The following is a 14,570-nucleotide window of genomic DNA, read 5'->3' as shown; positions in this document are numbered from 1 at the left end:
AATATTTTGCAGCTATTGTTCTGCTGCTGGTAGATGTGCATGGAACCTGGTATGTGGAACTTGAACCTCAGCCCAGATTTAATTAAAACTGTTAAACATGTTCTCACTATGGTGCTCAGAAGGAATTTTGCTGACCTTCTTTCAATGAAGCATAAATTTATTTAATCTGATGTTTTTACAATGCAAAAATATAAGGGCTTGATTCACAAATCTTAAGACCAAATGCTTCTCCAGTAAAATAGATGGAATAGCACCCATTTACAGCCATCATAAGTTCAATTATAAATGCTTATTCTGACCTACAGTAGTCATACAAGAAAATCACTAAATGTGTGTGCTGTAACATCACCTTCTTCTGTACTTTTAATACTGCTTTAAAGTAAGGTATCCTGAATAATGATTAGTACCAAATTATTCCATAGCCTACTAATATGCAGCAAATCTAGCTAGGTTATCACTCGTATGTCTTATGAGCCATACCTAGCCATGGTTTATCCTCTATTCATGCTGCAGGGTACGAAATTCCTGGGTGCCAACCTGCCTATGGCAACCTAGAATTCTCCAGGGCAGGCTCGCAAAATCTTCACCTACTCTCTGGGACAGGTAACTAATAAGTGATGTTTTGTCAAGTTATGCTTTCTTTCTAACTTTCTGATGTCCGTAAAAATGTTTCATTTCTTCACGTCAGTCTGTAGTCTCTCATCGTTCAGTTGCGCTATGTTTTCTGAACTAGGGGAATAACAGCAGATCTGTTTATTATAGTACTCTAGATGCTTGCCTCAGCCAAGCCAGTAATAATTATTATTAACGAGTATAAAAACTGAAAGATTTTTAAGAAGATGCAAAATCCACAGCTGCCTACTACCAGTTAATATTTTTTTTCTGATGGAGTAGTTCTTATAATACAGATACACTGCATTTCACTCTTCATGCCACAGTTATCTGGGCAGTTCACCCACCCTGCTTAATTACTGGTATGTATATATTCTCTCTCTTTTATCAGGTTTACATTAATCTTCGGTATCCTGAAGTAAGGATTTTTTCAATGCTATAGGTACAGAGATGTTGAAACGATGGGGGGGTTGTGACTGATTCTAGTTTACATTCCTATGCAGCACACAGCATAAGTTTAAGTAATGACTCTTTTTTCCGTATTTTGCTTATTCTCTTCTACTTTTCTCCTGAATATACTCTTTGTTCTTTGTTGCTTGACTTTATTTCAAGTGGCAGGTATGTAGAAGAAATGTCATTCACTGATCCTATAGTTTTCAATGACATAAGAAATATTGAAATATATGTCAAAGAAAGAAATTAATTAGATAGATAAAAAAATAAAGACAGGCTAAGCTTTAGATTGCCTTCTTGCAGTCTGTTGATTTTCTTTGAATAACGTGTGTGAATTTTCATGTTAAGAATGCTGCTAGTGTAGAAAAGACAGAAGTGAGATTCTTCTGGTATTTTTTGGCATGGTCTACACTCTTTGGAATGAAAAAACCAACAATCTTGGAAAAGTGGTTTGAATTCCTGTTTTTCAGTCCTCTGGGGATCTGCACATGCATTCTACTCTTACTTGGGTTTAGATGAGCTTGATGCAAAAATAGCTTTGCTCTGCTGCTTGTCCTTGTTAAAAACAGGAGATAACTAGTGAAGTGAAATATAATCAGGGCATATAAAACTGTTTTTCAAAACATTTGACCCTGATTCCAGTTTGATTGAATATTTGGAAGTCTTTTAAATTTGGAACAAATTCATACAGCCACGGTGTAATCATTGAGTTTGATCTTATGTGGTGTTTTTAAATGGATGCCTGTGGGGAAGTTCAGAGTCTTGGGATGACATTTAGTAGCCTTCCCATGGGGCTCTCTAAAAAAAAAAATCTCTTTTCCTACCATCACTGTCCACTTGTAGTTCTTACTTAAAATAGGCTTACTTTTATGGAGGAAAATACCACAGTTTATCTCCAAGTATACCAAAGCTTAAAATGCACAAATTCAGGATTTTAGCTCAGGCTATGTAGCCATTTCATTAAAAAAAAAATTAAACAGCCACTGAAAGATAATTTTCATTTCCCTCCCTGCTTTTTAAAAAGCTCACAGGGATCTAAATTTTAGAGAGATTTTAGTATTTTCTGAAAGCTTGCTTGTTTCTTTCTTGTTGATTGACTAAAGTCTTAATCACTCTGTTTCAACATATTTAGACTTTAAAAATTTATCTGGAAACTTGCTGTCCAATTATATTGAAAAACATTACTAAACTAAAAAAAACCCACATTTTGTTGTGAAAACAAAAGATAGTGAGTATGACAACTGTCAGCACTTACAAAATGAGGCTAGATCCTATTTTATGCAGCCTGATGAACCTGAACCTTTAAAAAACTAATGAGAAAGCAACAAAAATTTCAGCAAGAGAGTTAAAAAGAAACAAGTCTCAATTCACCCAGAATGCTAAAGTAGTTCAGTTATAAGGGGGGAAAAAAAATGTGGCCTGTGTTTAGATAATCCACATCTCAGGGCACAAGAGGAATTTTTGGGAAAGTCTGTAGTAATGAAGCTGCTTCCTCACTTTGCATGGTTCTTTGGGGTGCTACATCCTCAGGGTAGGTGGAAGCAGAGGGCCCCTGTGTCCCCTCTGAAGAAACACGTTGTGTATTGCTTTTCACATGAGTAGTGCAAACATCTTTTGAGATGAGTACCTGATGCCTGATTTGGTCCCTACACACTTGCAGAGAGCTCCTTCATTTACTGGCTCACTCCAAAAACTGCAGAAGAGCTAATGCCAAGGTGTTGGACTACTAACAGGAGTTTGGAGGAATGCAGTCCTGTTCCCTCTCCTTCCCCATACACCCACAAAAAAAAGTGACAAAACAGAGTCTTACACAAAAGCCAGTTCAGCTGTGGGAGCAGGATAAAATAGATTGGACTGAACTAATAAATCATGAGATTATGTTGGGACGAAGGTTGTATGAAATGATGGCACAACATGCTGCGTGGTGGGGAACTCGCTAGAGGTGAACTCATTTATACTCTTGCAGAGTAGATGACTTCTCAGTTAACAAGTCCTAAAATAATGTGCCGCAGTGTATAAAACAAGGTAGGGCTCGAAATAATTAGCCAAAGATGACAGATGGCAATTCCTTTCTCTTTTTATTCCTTCTCTTCTTTTGCTGTAATATCAAGTTGATCAAAGAGCTGAGGATCATTTGTTATTGTAGGAAAACTAATAATATCTTGAAATATTCAGGCAAAATTACTTCATTCAGATAACAGCCGATAGCTCCCATTGTTCCTGTTCAACACTTTATACATGAGTCTGTGTGTAGTAAGTTTCCCTCAGAATCTGAATTACATGTGCACAACTGAGAATTTGGGTGTATCCAGGCTAAGGGGTATTATTTAATCAATGTATTAAATCAATTTATTAACTTATTTAATACAATTGTTTGCTTGTGTTAACAAACCAATGATTTATTCTACTGCCAGAAAAGTTCCCAAAAAGTCCCTAGAGCTCACCTCTATGGCATGTTGCTTTAGCAGTGTCACACAGCTGTGTGTGATGGGGGAGCTAAATGATAAAGAACAGAGACTGTAGTAGAACTGCACCGATGGCTACTGAAAGTGTCTGAGAGGTCAATGGTGTGTCTCACTCTAAGCAATAGCAGTGTTCTCTCCCATAGTCTTTACTAATATCTGGCAAACATCAGCATTTTTTTAAAAGCAATCACCTATGGATTCAAGTTAGACATACAACACGAGCTTCTGTCTTGTATGACTTCTGTCATACAAGGATCAGAACACAACTGTGACCACATAGAATTAAAAAGCAAATTCAGTAATTTGTTCAAAGCAGCTAATATACACTGCTTATAAAGGAAAAAACCAGTGTCATCTACAGCTCCTCCTCCCCCCAGTCCCAGCAGAAATTCTGTCTAACCGGTCCTGGAGCCAAAAGAGTATATTTAATTTTTTCAACTACTTAGCATAACCTTTCTGAGGGGAAGCGCTACTCCAGCCCACTAAAATGAGTCCCTTGGACCAGACACAGATGAATTTCAAATCAGAGGAAAGAGAAAAGGATTGGGAAAGGCAGGAAATAGCTAAGGTGAGAACAGAGATGATGACCTCTGTCCATCAACCTATATCTGGATGCTTTATACCAAATGAAACAGGAACAAAATTCTTTCCCTGATACTAAAGCCCGTTTCTATAGTACCTCCCTACCCCACCTCCAACCTCAGTCCTTTAATAGAAAGAGTAAGATAAATTCCACCTTGCTTCTGGGCAGTGGGTTTCACCCATTATTACTACATGTCCTATTATAAATAAACAGCACAATTCAGGAGGAACCACATTCCTGTTCCAGCACAGCTTGATCCACATGAATCAGGAAGGTAAACAAACAAAAGCAGAAGTGAGAAAGGTTTAATAACACAATTAAAATATAACTTTATAAGTTTGTGAGCTGATGTGGCAGGCTGTTTTCAGTAATTTCCAGAGGGAGTGCTTATCCGTGACTACAAACCAAAGCAATCTAGAAGCTGGCCACTCAAAGCTGTAAGGAGAGCCGCTGCAACCAAAGGCAGCTTTCTCAATCGCCTGGAGAGCTCTCTTTGGCTTCCAAATCATAAATTGCAGTCTACCTCTAATTTTGCTACCTCCATTTCTCAATACCTCACTTGGTTTATTTTTTTTTTTTTTGTTCTCCTTTCTCATCACTGCTTAGTAGTTTGGATTCTCTAGTGAGATGCAGTGCAGACTGCTAGGACTCTGCCAGACGTTAAAAAGCAAGCAACGTCTGTTCAACAACTTCAAATCACTTTCTGTGGGAGGCAGCCCCTCCAATAGCCTTTGTTACAGCAAGAAGTATTTGTTGCAGTCAGCCTTTTCTGCTGCTTTTACATCATTTCTTCTAGCCAATTGTTTGATGCAAACATATCAGCCTCTGGAAAGCCAGAAAATAGCAGCTTTTCAGAGATGAACCTTTTTCCAGAGTCATGTCAGGAGCAGAGTCTGGGCAGCAAGCAGTGTGAAGATCACTTTCTGCCTAGGAATGGTCAAGGTCGTTACGTCTCTTCTCTGTTGGACAAGTGCTGGCTGAAGTTTGCCATGCCAGAATTTAACTCCCTTCTCTCCCAGCTTCACCAGCTGTGATGTGGTCCAGATGACTGGGCATCATTTGGACAATGCAGACAACTTGGAGTAGGGCATGAACATGAGCACAGTCCTCCATTATCATGAGGAAATAAACATACTCTTTCTACCTCTAGAGACTGAGTCTGAAAACATGTATTCCGCCTTGAATTGCATGCTTTTTTCCTTCTTTCGCAAACTTATTTTCCACCTGTTCATCCCTTCATTTTCTAGCCACACAGAGAAACAAATTGAACAGGGACAGTCTTTACTCAAACTTCTATAGGATGACTTAACTGAACCCAATGGTTTGCATTTAAGACACTGACTGTAAAAGTCTATCTGCCAGAGCTGAAATCAGTTGGCCCCCGCAGACTTTAGGGAGAGCCTAACAGAGGTACGAAGAGGCAGTTTGGAAGAAGGCAGGCATTGTAACAGCTTCTGCTGCTTCCACTGTTTCACTCTGCTTTAGTCACCTTTCAATTTGGGCACAAGGCTCCTGCTTCTTCATGGTGTGCTGCACTCATTTCTCACATACAGCCAGCCTGACAACACTCAGGTATTTAACCTCAGAAGTGTTTCATAAGCAAAAATGGTTATTTTTTTAATAGGAAACAGAAACATATTTTGAAGACTTGAGATCCAAGTCAAGTTAGGAGAAGTATTAAATCAGTCCTCAGAGACCTGGCTCAGTTCTTCAGTCTCTGTGCGGCCCTGTACCAAGCACAGCACTGGGCTAGCCAGTGCAGCTGCTTGTGGTGGATGGTGCATGTCCCGGTTTGTAAGTCCACATCCTTCCCTCTCCATGAGCTGCTCTGCACCCTTGATTTCTTAGTGCTCTGCACAGTAACGTGCTCCCTAGATGCAGGTCTGGATTCTCACTGTTCATTTTCATTTGCCCTGTGCAGTTTTCAGCACACTGGGGGAATCACAATTCCATGCTGAAGAAACTTCATTTAAAATAACCAAAACACCCTTAGTGTCTGTTTCTGAAAACTGTGATTTTATTAATGGTATTTCTATTCAATCCATTCAGAGCCTTAGCTTATAGATAGTACCTTTAAATAAAGGACCATTTGTATGTCTATTATGAGCATATTTCAAAAATCTTACCATGTTCCACCAACAATAATAACATTCACTTAAGACAACTCAGTGCTGACAGCTGGTCCTCTAAGGGGTTTTTTTGCATGTCAACATGTAACTGAATTTTCATATCTTAATCGCCTCATATTATGGTTAATATTGAATGCTCTTGTTGGATAGATGTGCCTGTGGGCTTCAGATACTTGTTATAGAAGTCAGCCCTTCTGCAATGAAAGACTGTCAGGTCAATATAACGAAAACATAATTCAGTTTTATTTTTAAGAGATCTCTCTCTTTTCTACCTTTTTTTAATAAACCCAGCACAGTTTAGACACATTTACCATATAATATCTCTTGCCTGGTCTGAATTTTTAATTGTGCAGATTATGCAACAGATACTCACATCCTAGGTGAAGAAAAGCTACCTTCCAAAACCCATCGATACTTCTGTTTTAAGGTAGCTGTATCAGCTCTCCAGGTGCTGTAAATAGGCTCTAATGCTAAGGATCTGTCCCACAGCACTTAGGACTTCAACTGCTAAACATCTTTTTTTTTCTTTCCCCACATCCCTTCCAAATGATTCTCTTTAACATTTCTGGTAAAGCATCCCTCTTCTCTGGTTTACATTCTTCCAGAACCTAAGAAAAGGATGCTTTTTCTTGTTTTATGTGTCCATCAGTCATCTGGAAACTATCTGAGCTCCAGATTTGGATCACCCACACATTTGTTCTGAAACATATGTACAGGCCTTCCCTCTCACAATCCAAACCCAGCTTCAGGTTGTTTATTTTGAAAATGAGTACTGGAAAGAAAATTCAAATGGTTTAATACTGGCCAAAAAAAAAAAAAAAATCAACCCTCCAAAAGCTATCTATCTATATTTGTGTGTCTATATGTGTGTGTATATATATCTATAGGAAGGAAAAATCTGCATGCAGTTTGACAGGCAAACTGTTCATACTCCAAAGTTTCAAATATTTAACAAACTTCTTTGAAAGTAATGGAGAAATTTTGTGGATGTGCTGGAGTGAAAAAAAACCCTGACAGACCTTGGTGAAAATTTGAAAAAAAATAGGTGAGCCGAACAAAGTGTGTGTGAGCCTCAATTTCTAAGAAAATCCCTATTGTAGAACTTGGACATGCATTTGCTGAGGCATTTGTTTGGGTACAAATGAAGCTGCTGAATAAAGAGCACAAGAGTATTGGGATTTGTGAACTGGGCTCTGGGTCTGAGCTGCAGCAATGTAATCTATTTCCCCAGTAAAACTGATTTCAGGTGTGTTAGCTGGATTCTCAGAATCTGGATCTAGACTTTCTCATTTGATCCCATCCCCATCCTAATCGGATGGAGCAAGCACAAGGTTAGCCACAAAAGCTGCAGACAAGGAAAATAGTTTTGGCATTACCCTTTTGAAACGGTGACCCTGAGCATGTAACACATAATCGAAACTTGATTAACATAGAAATCCAATTACTGCTTCATTAAAGACCTTTCATTAATCTAGAAAACATTTGTAAAATGCTTGGACTTCATTTCCCAACAACTAGAAATCTAAAAAACATTGTTGGGGGGGTCAGATTCAACGACACAACTATCATCTCAAAGCTATTACTCCCAGGCCAAGGTTTGGGTGCCTTTCTTGCAGCATGTCCACCCCGGGCAGCATGCAGATCTAGCATGACTCATGCCAGAGCCGTGACCCATGACCAGAAGCAGAGCTGTGCTGGAATAAAAGGTCCTGGGTAATCCAGACCACTAGCCATGGATCAGCAGGAACTGCTGAAGCCAAAATTCCCTCATAGCCCCCAGATTAAGTTGGCAATGCCATTCAGCTCCATTGAGTAGCAATGTGGTGGCACTGAGGACCTGTTGGCTTCTCTGCTAGCTGCAAATGTCCCCAGAACTCCCTGTCCCCAGCTTGCTGCTCGCTGGGGTGTAAGCTGCATGTCAGGAAGAGGTCCCCCAGGGCCTTGCCTCCTGCCTGGCTGACTGCCCTCGTCTCTGTGATGACAGACTCCATCCAAAGATCAGAAACGAAAACAGGGATGTGGCTGTTTTGTCTCCTTGAGCCAAACAGGCCATGTCTTTGCAGAGGACCACAGCAGCTTCACACTGTTGGGAAAGCGTTTCCAGAAAAGCAAGTGCACAAACTTGGCCCCAGGCTCTGTGGCTGCCCACCGCATCACTGCTCCTGGCTGTCTGTCACCAGTGGTCTAAGTCAGCACAACATGGCTGGGCTCGCAGGCACTCCCTCAGCCCTTCCCAGAGACCCTCTCCTGCTCTTTAGACTCCTTCACAGCAAGCACCTGTGCAGGGATGACCATTTTTTACTTTTCCCTAGATAAAAACCCACAGGGTGGAAGAAGAAAAGATGCTTTTTGAAATTCTGTTCCAGAATATATTTTTTTAAATTTCCGTCAGTGCTCCCAAATTCCTGATCCTATGAAGCCCTTTTTTAGAATGTGACACATCGCAGACATGAAACAGATCTGATAAACACTTTAAAAGCATTTAGTTGTTCTTTTTTGTGGGCCTCCACGCAATCTAAGTAAACAAGAAAGCAAATGCTATTCCCTCATCTCATACACACAGTATTGAGTCAGCAAGAGGGGGAGTTATCTGAGGAGATGCAGTTGTCTACATCTGAACTACTTGACTAGATTCCCTTTGTAATTAACGGAAATGGGTACTTCCAGATTTGTGTCACCTTATCTAAAAGTAGGCTTCTAAAACAGGTGACATTAATCTCATCCTGATAGTGCTTGCTGTCATGACCGACTAAGAAAGGGAGCCACAGCTGACCAGCAGTATTGACATTTGCATCTGGTCGGGTCAGTCTTCCCTTAACTCACTCGATCTGTATAACACCAGGCACATTTGGCAAAGCCAGGTACAAGACTCAGAGCCCCAGACCCCAGACCAGATTAGTTCCTACTTACATGTTCATTCTCCCAAGGCCGGATGATTACCCACAAAATACAATTATTTTGACTTAGGATTTCACAGCTACATTAAACTTCTGTTTCACTACCCAGAAATGAGAACCTTTGGTATGTTTTTTCAGTATATTTGACATGGGCATCTATCTTGCCCTTGTTTTGCATTCCTTTTACTACTAATTTCCCTTCTAACACCATTAATCATATTTTGTTTTATTCACTCCTAGAGTTGTGTGAAGGAATTTAATCAGTCCATTCAGGGAGAATTTCAGTAGTTCAAAAAATGCATTTGCTCCTATTTTAAACAACATTGCAGAACCATCTACAAAGCAAAGCCCTGGGGTGGCAGGCAGGCGTGAAAGTGCTGCTGAAGCAGTTTGATGGGCCAGGTGGAGATGTGGGGTTTCCAGGACACTCCACCGATGGGGCAGCCCCATAGCTGTTGACTCTCAGGGAGTAAAACCTCAGGGAGCACCCTCTTTGTGGGCTGTCCAAGGGTAACAAGCTCTAGAAATCCTCCGACCTGCAGGGAGCTGAACAGCCCCAACTTTGCATGCCAGCACTCCTCTGTCATCAGGCCATCTGCCAGGCAGATGAGCTGGCAGAAGATCAGACAGGTACAATGAAAACCTGCTTGTTTTCTAGCACACCTTCCTCAGAATAGAGCCGTCACCACATGGTATCTTAGCTTTGCCTGAAATGCTCTGGTGGAAATATGTTCACCTGGAGCTTCTCCAGCCAGCGCTACAGATGAATCCCAACAGACGGCTGCAGGCTGAGATAGGCACATGATGTCTGTCTCCATTCTGCTCATCGACCTATGCACCCTTTTCTGGGGCTGAAGCTGTGCAGAGTACACCGATGCTCAGCTTAACATACAGGCTGGTAGGAACACCCAGAAAAAAAAAAAATATCCATTTTGGCCACTCACACCCCTTTGTGGAGAAAAGGTTTATTGGAGAGGGAGAGGTGACACCAGAAATGCAAATATCTCTTTGCTTCAACTCTTGTTCAAACTGGGATGGCAAAATTTTAATGCCAGGAATGTACCAGGAGTATTTGGTGGTACTTGAGCTTGCCTGCACAGCCTTCTCATCTTTCTCCTGTAAAATAGACCTCCTCTCACTAAATGTAGAGCCTGAGAAGTGCTAACTCCCATCTGGCAATATCTCCCCTGAATGGCCTCTGAATTGTTGCTGAGGATCAACTCCAGCAACAGGATTCAACAGTGAGGCTTGGCGTCCCTCTGTAGGAGCACTGCCTGAAGGAACAGAGCTTCAAATTCCCTGGCAAAGAGCAACTCCAGAAATCAAACCTGGCAATTACCGGCAACATTACAATGTTTGTGGGCACAAATTTCTGTGCCAATATACGTTTTCATATCTATATTATATTTTCAATGAGTGTAAACAGAGCTAATTAGTGAATACAATACTTTGGAAAGTCTGAAGGCCTGTTTTTAGTAACCTTTAAAGTAGCTTCCCTTCAGAGGTTTTCTTTCACCAGTCTAAATATTTAACATTGTACTTAATGTCCTTCTTTTTAGAGAAATACATTAATGAAGCAAAATGGGTAATGCCTTGCAAACCACTGGTTGTCACAGGAGCAGGACTTCAGAGATCATTAGAAGAAATAGAGAACCACTCATGCAAAAGGTCCTACTCCACAGGATTTTTAATCCCATCCTGTAATTCCTCACTCCTCCCAGCTGTCAGAGTTTCAGGAAGTCCATGGAATATAGGATTGGTGTTTTCTAAGACATAGCACTACCAGATTTCCCAAGACTTTTTTTATTTGCAAATAAGTCCTCTCCTCTCTCCTGGCTGTACTTTTTCCATTGATTTATTTTCCCAGTCTTTAAACTAAACAACTAATACATATACATACATAAAAAAAAATATTTGCCAAATACATATATATTCTTTATTATATACATAATACAGAACCATGAGGGATGACTAGCCATAGAAGATAAATTATGAATTAAAATATATTGATTTAGCAGCATTAAAAAAATTGTGCAGTGAACTTTTCTAATTAACTGGTATGTGACAAGTGGAAACAAAATACAGCTACTTTGTGGAGTTTGTTGTTTTGGAGAAAAGGGAAAGTGCCGAATGGTTGACTTGTTGACTTCATGACTTCTGACTTTTTATTTTTTCCCTCTTTTCAACCCTGTCTAAATTACCACTACCAAATTCGCAGGGGTGCACAACAAAATTAAGCACTCCGATGAAAAGCCCAGACTTCTAGAACAAAAAACGCAACAAAAGAGAATGCAGGCATGACATCATATGATACCACCAGAAGCTAACAGTAAGGGGAAGGTTTTCAGAGAAAGAACATCTGTTTCATGACCTTAGATTTGTATATAACAAAAACTGAGCCTCTCATCCTGCTATTAGAGATACTAAATCTGACACATTGCATGTTCTTTCTACTGTCTCTCACTTGCCTTGCCTTTGTTTCTTAGGTGTTTGTTCACATACAACTGAAGGCAAGAGAAAAAAACAGGCTTTACCTGAAACCTGTAATGTACCTAGATAAGACTCAATTCATGCAGAAATCAAAACCATGCCAGGAACCCTCGGAAATCTGCTCACAGTGTTACAGCTATTGGTACCCTTTCAATGGTTTCAGTCCCAGATTCAGGAAAATTTCCCTATTTGTGCCAATCATAAGCATAAGTTTCATTGCATCATTGCTTAACGTTAGCTATCTTTTCAGAACTTGCTTGGCTCAAGAAGGATATTAAAGCATATGGTTAAGTGCTTTCCCAATTGGGGTCTTTTCTTTCTTTCTTTTTTTTTCCCCCCATAAAAGTGGCTGTAAGTTTCCTGCCATTCAGCATATTCTTGTCAACATGATTTCTTTGTTTCTAAAATTTTTACCTCTCTCATTAATAACTTGTATTTTAATAACGATTCACTCTTATGTACCTACTACTACATCTTAAATAATCCCATCATAAACCAGGTGTTATTGTTCTTTTTTAAAAAGAGTAAGTCCTCTTAAAAACAGCCAGCTCATTTTGTGTGTATCAGATGAATTGAAGTACATACTGAGCAGGAGTTCTGCTAAGTTTGGGAGGGTTTCAGGATGCCACCCCATCTTTCCAGCTTGGGTGGAAATGAGTAGAGCTTTTTCTGAATTATGGTTTGCTGAATGAGAATAACTTTGATCTTTGAAGTTACATAACTTATGCCTTAACCACAGGGGCTTTTTTCTTTTTTTTACAAAGTTACAGCTATGAATTACTACTCAAAGCATTATGTGGAAGAGTGCACGTATGTAGACTGTTGCAGTAAAGCTCATTAGAATAGGCTTGATTTTAATGAAATTAATAATCCCATTCTGAAAGCAAAGAATTCCAGAATACAAACATTTCAAAGTGAACTTCAAGGGGAAAAAAGTTCTTGAGCTTGAAGTTTATCCTTCAAAATTTTGCTAAACTGGGGCCCTAGCACAAGCTTCAGGCTGCCAAACCTGCCAAACTGTCCAGACCTGAATCCCAAGGCACATTTTGGCATCTCAGAACAGCACTGCCTTCCACCTGAGGATCAACGTTTACCCAGAACTCACATTTTGAACCCCAAATTTCCCAACATAGACAGGTCTAGGCACACAGGTATAGAATCATAGAATCATAGAATGCTTTGGGTTGGAAGGGACCTTTAGAGGTCATCTAGCCCAACCCCCCTGCAGTGAGCAGGGACAGCTTTAACCAGATCAGGTTGCTCAGAGCCCCGTCCAACCTGACCTTGAATGTTGCCAAGGATGGGGCCTCTACCACCTCTCTGGGCAACCTGTTCCAGTGCTTGACCACCCTCATTGTAAAAAATTTCTTTCTTATGTCTAGTCTAAATCTATTCTTCTTTAGTTTAAATCCATTATTCCTTGTCCTGTCACAACAGGACTTGTTAAAAAGATTCTCCCCATCTTTCCTGTAGGCCCCCTTTAAGTACTGGAAGGTTGCAATAAGGTCTTCTCTCAGCTTTCTCTTGTCTAGGCTGAACAACCCCAACTCTCTCAGCCTGGCCTCATAGGAGAAGCAACTTAATTCGAGTGCTTTGCTGCTACCTAATCTTCACACAACTGAGATCCAAAGCAAAAAGGTACCTACATGAGGAACCAGAAGACAAAGTTATTGGAGGCCATTAACTTTCCTCTTTTTCCTCTTTTGTTAAGCAGTCTTCAGGTATTACTGACTTAAACATCCCTGGCATTCCCATTATATTTGTATCCCTACAGCCCCTCTTTGTCCCAGAGGTCAAACTCTGCCTGTGGCCAAAACTCCCCTGTGCAGCCGGATGCTGTAACCTCCCCTGATCTGGCTTAACTTGCATTAACTGCACTTGCCCAGCATAGAGCATGGCCTGGGCATTTTTATCCAAACCCATAGCTGGAGGACCTATGGTCTACTTTTTGTACAAACCCTAGTGGTTAGATTTTTAGAGCAGCAGAATACTTGAGATCAAATCTCTTTTCACTCTAAACAGTTTTGATACTGTAACTCCCACTTCACAGAAGAAAACTCAATTTGCCAGGCTACAGGAAGGAAAACTGACCACTCTTCTTTCCCAAGATGAGCAGATAAGTAGCAAGAACAACAGGCCAGAAGCAGAGCAAGTGAAGGGCGGTGTGATGTGGTAATGTCATGAATGAGGACATGCAGAAATGAGCAGCATGGGTTCAGATTCTCGTTTCCCTAGATAATTTGGGGGGTTTATTCACCAAGTGAAATATAAAAACTAAATGATTGCATTAACTGGAGCTGCATTAAATGTCTGAATTAGAATATATTATTTTAAGAAAATATAACTACAATTGGTAATCTAAGTATAACTGTAACCACGCAATATGTGTAATTGAAATAGAGCACTGTGTTGGCAAAACATTAGACTGTTTCCTAGCTGCATGGATCAAGTAAGCAGCAATTGTAAAGCTTTTGCCTTAACTTACTGAAGCTCCTATCACAGCTTGTGGAGGAGAAAACAGTCACACTGAAGACAGCTCAGAGAAGTGTTTCTTGAAGAATGGCATGTTATTCTCAACTCTCTTGCCTAATTAAAGACCCAAAACATTATTCTACTGAATCTGATGGCAGTAGTCACTTGACATCAAAGGGAATCAAGATTTGCTATTCTTTTATGAAGAATTATTTTTATCATATGATTAAAAACAAGCAAGACAATTCACAATGCATCACGTGGTAGCACTTTCATCCCTAGATGATGGCAGAGTCCAGTTCTGTAATGCCTCAGAGGTCACACCTGAAGCCAAGAGATCAGCTTAATACTGAGGCTGCAGTATCTGACCCAAGTTACAATGACCTCCAGAGATACCAGCTCTGACTGGAACCCCGTCCTGCTGTGCAACTGGCAAACATGCTAGAAGAGTGAGGAGCGTACAAAGTAA

The 14,570-nt window shown here is 40.3% G+C and overlaps 1 protein-coding gene across 1 annotated transcript in view; it reads left to right on the top strand.

The window, feature by feature from the left end:
* The window catches only part of BEGAIN (brain enriched guanylate kinase associated), a 160,546-nt gene that overhangs the window by 85,000 nt on the left and 60,976 nt on the right, over positions 1–14,570 (top strand). Inside the window, exon 3 of the mRNA XM_075712823.1 lies at positions 514–603. Coding sequence (XP_075568938.1) covers positions 514–603 — 90 coding nt within the window. The remainder of the gene's footprint in view (positions 1–513; positions 604–14,570) is intronic.

Source organism: Pelecanus crispus, chromosome 6 (genome assembly GCF_030463565.1).
Source record: "Pelecanus crispus isolate bPelCri1 chromosome 6, bPelCri1.pri, whole genome shotgun sequence".
In the NCBI taxonomy this organism is placed as follows: Eukaryota; Metazoa; Chordata; class Aves; order Pelecaniformes; family Pelecanidae; genus Pelecanus; species Pelecanus crispus.
The sequence above is the reverse complement of the archived record's forward strand: the minus strand, read 5'-3'. Positions and strand labels throughout refer to the sequence as shown.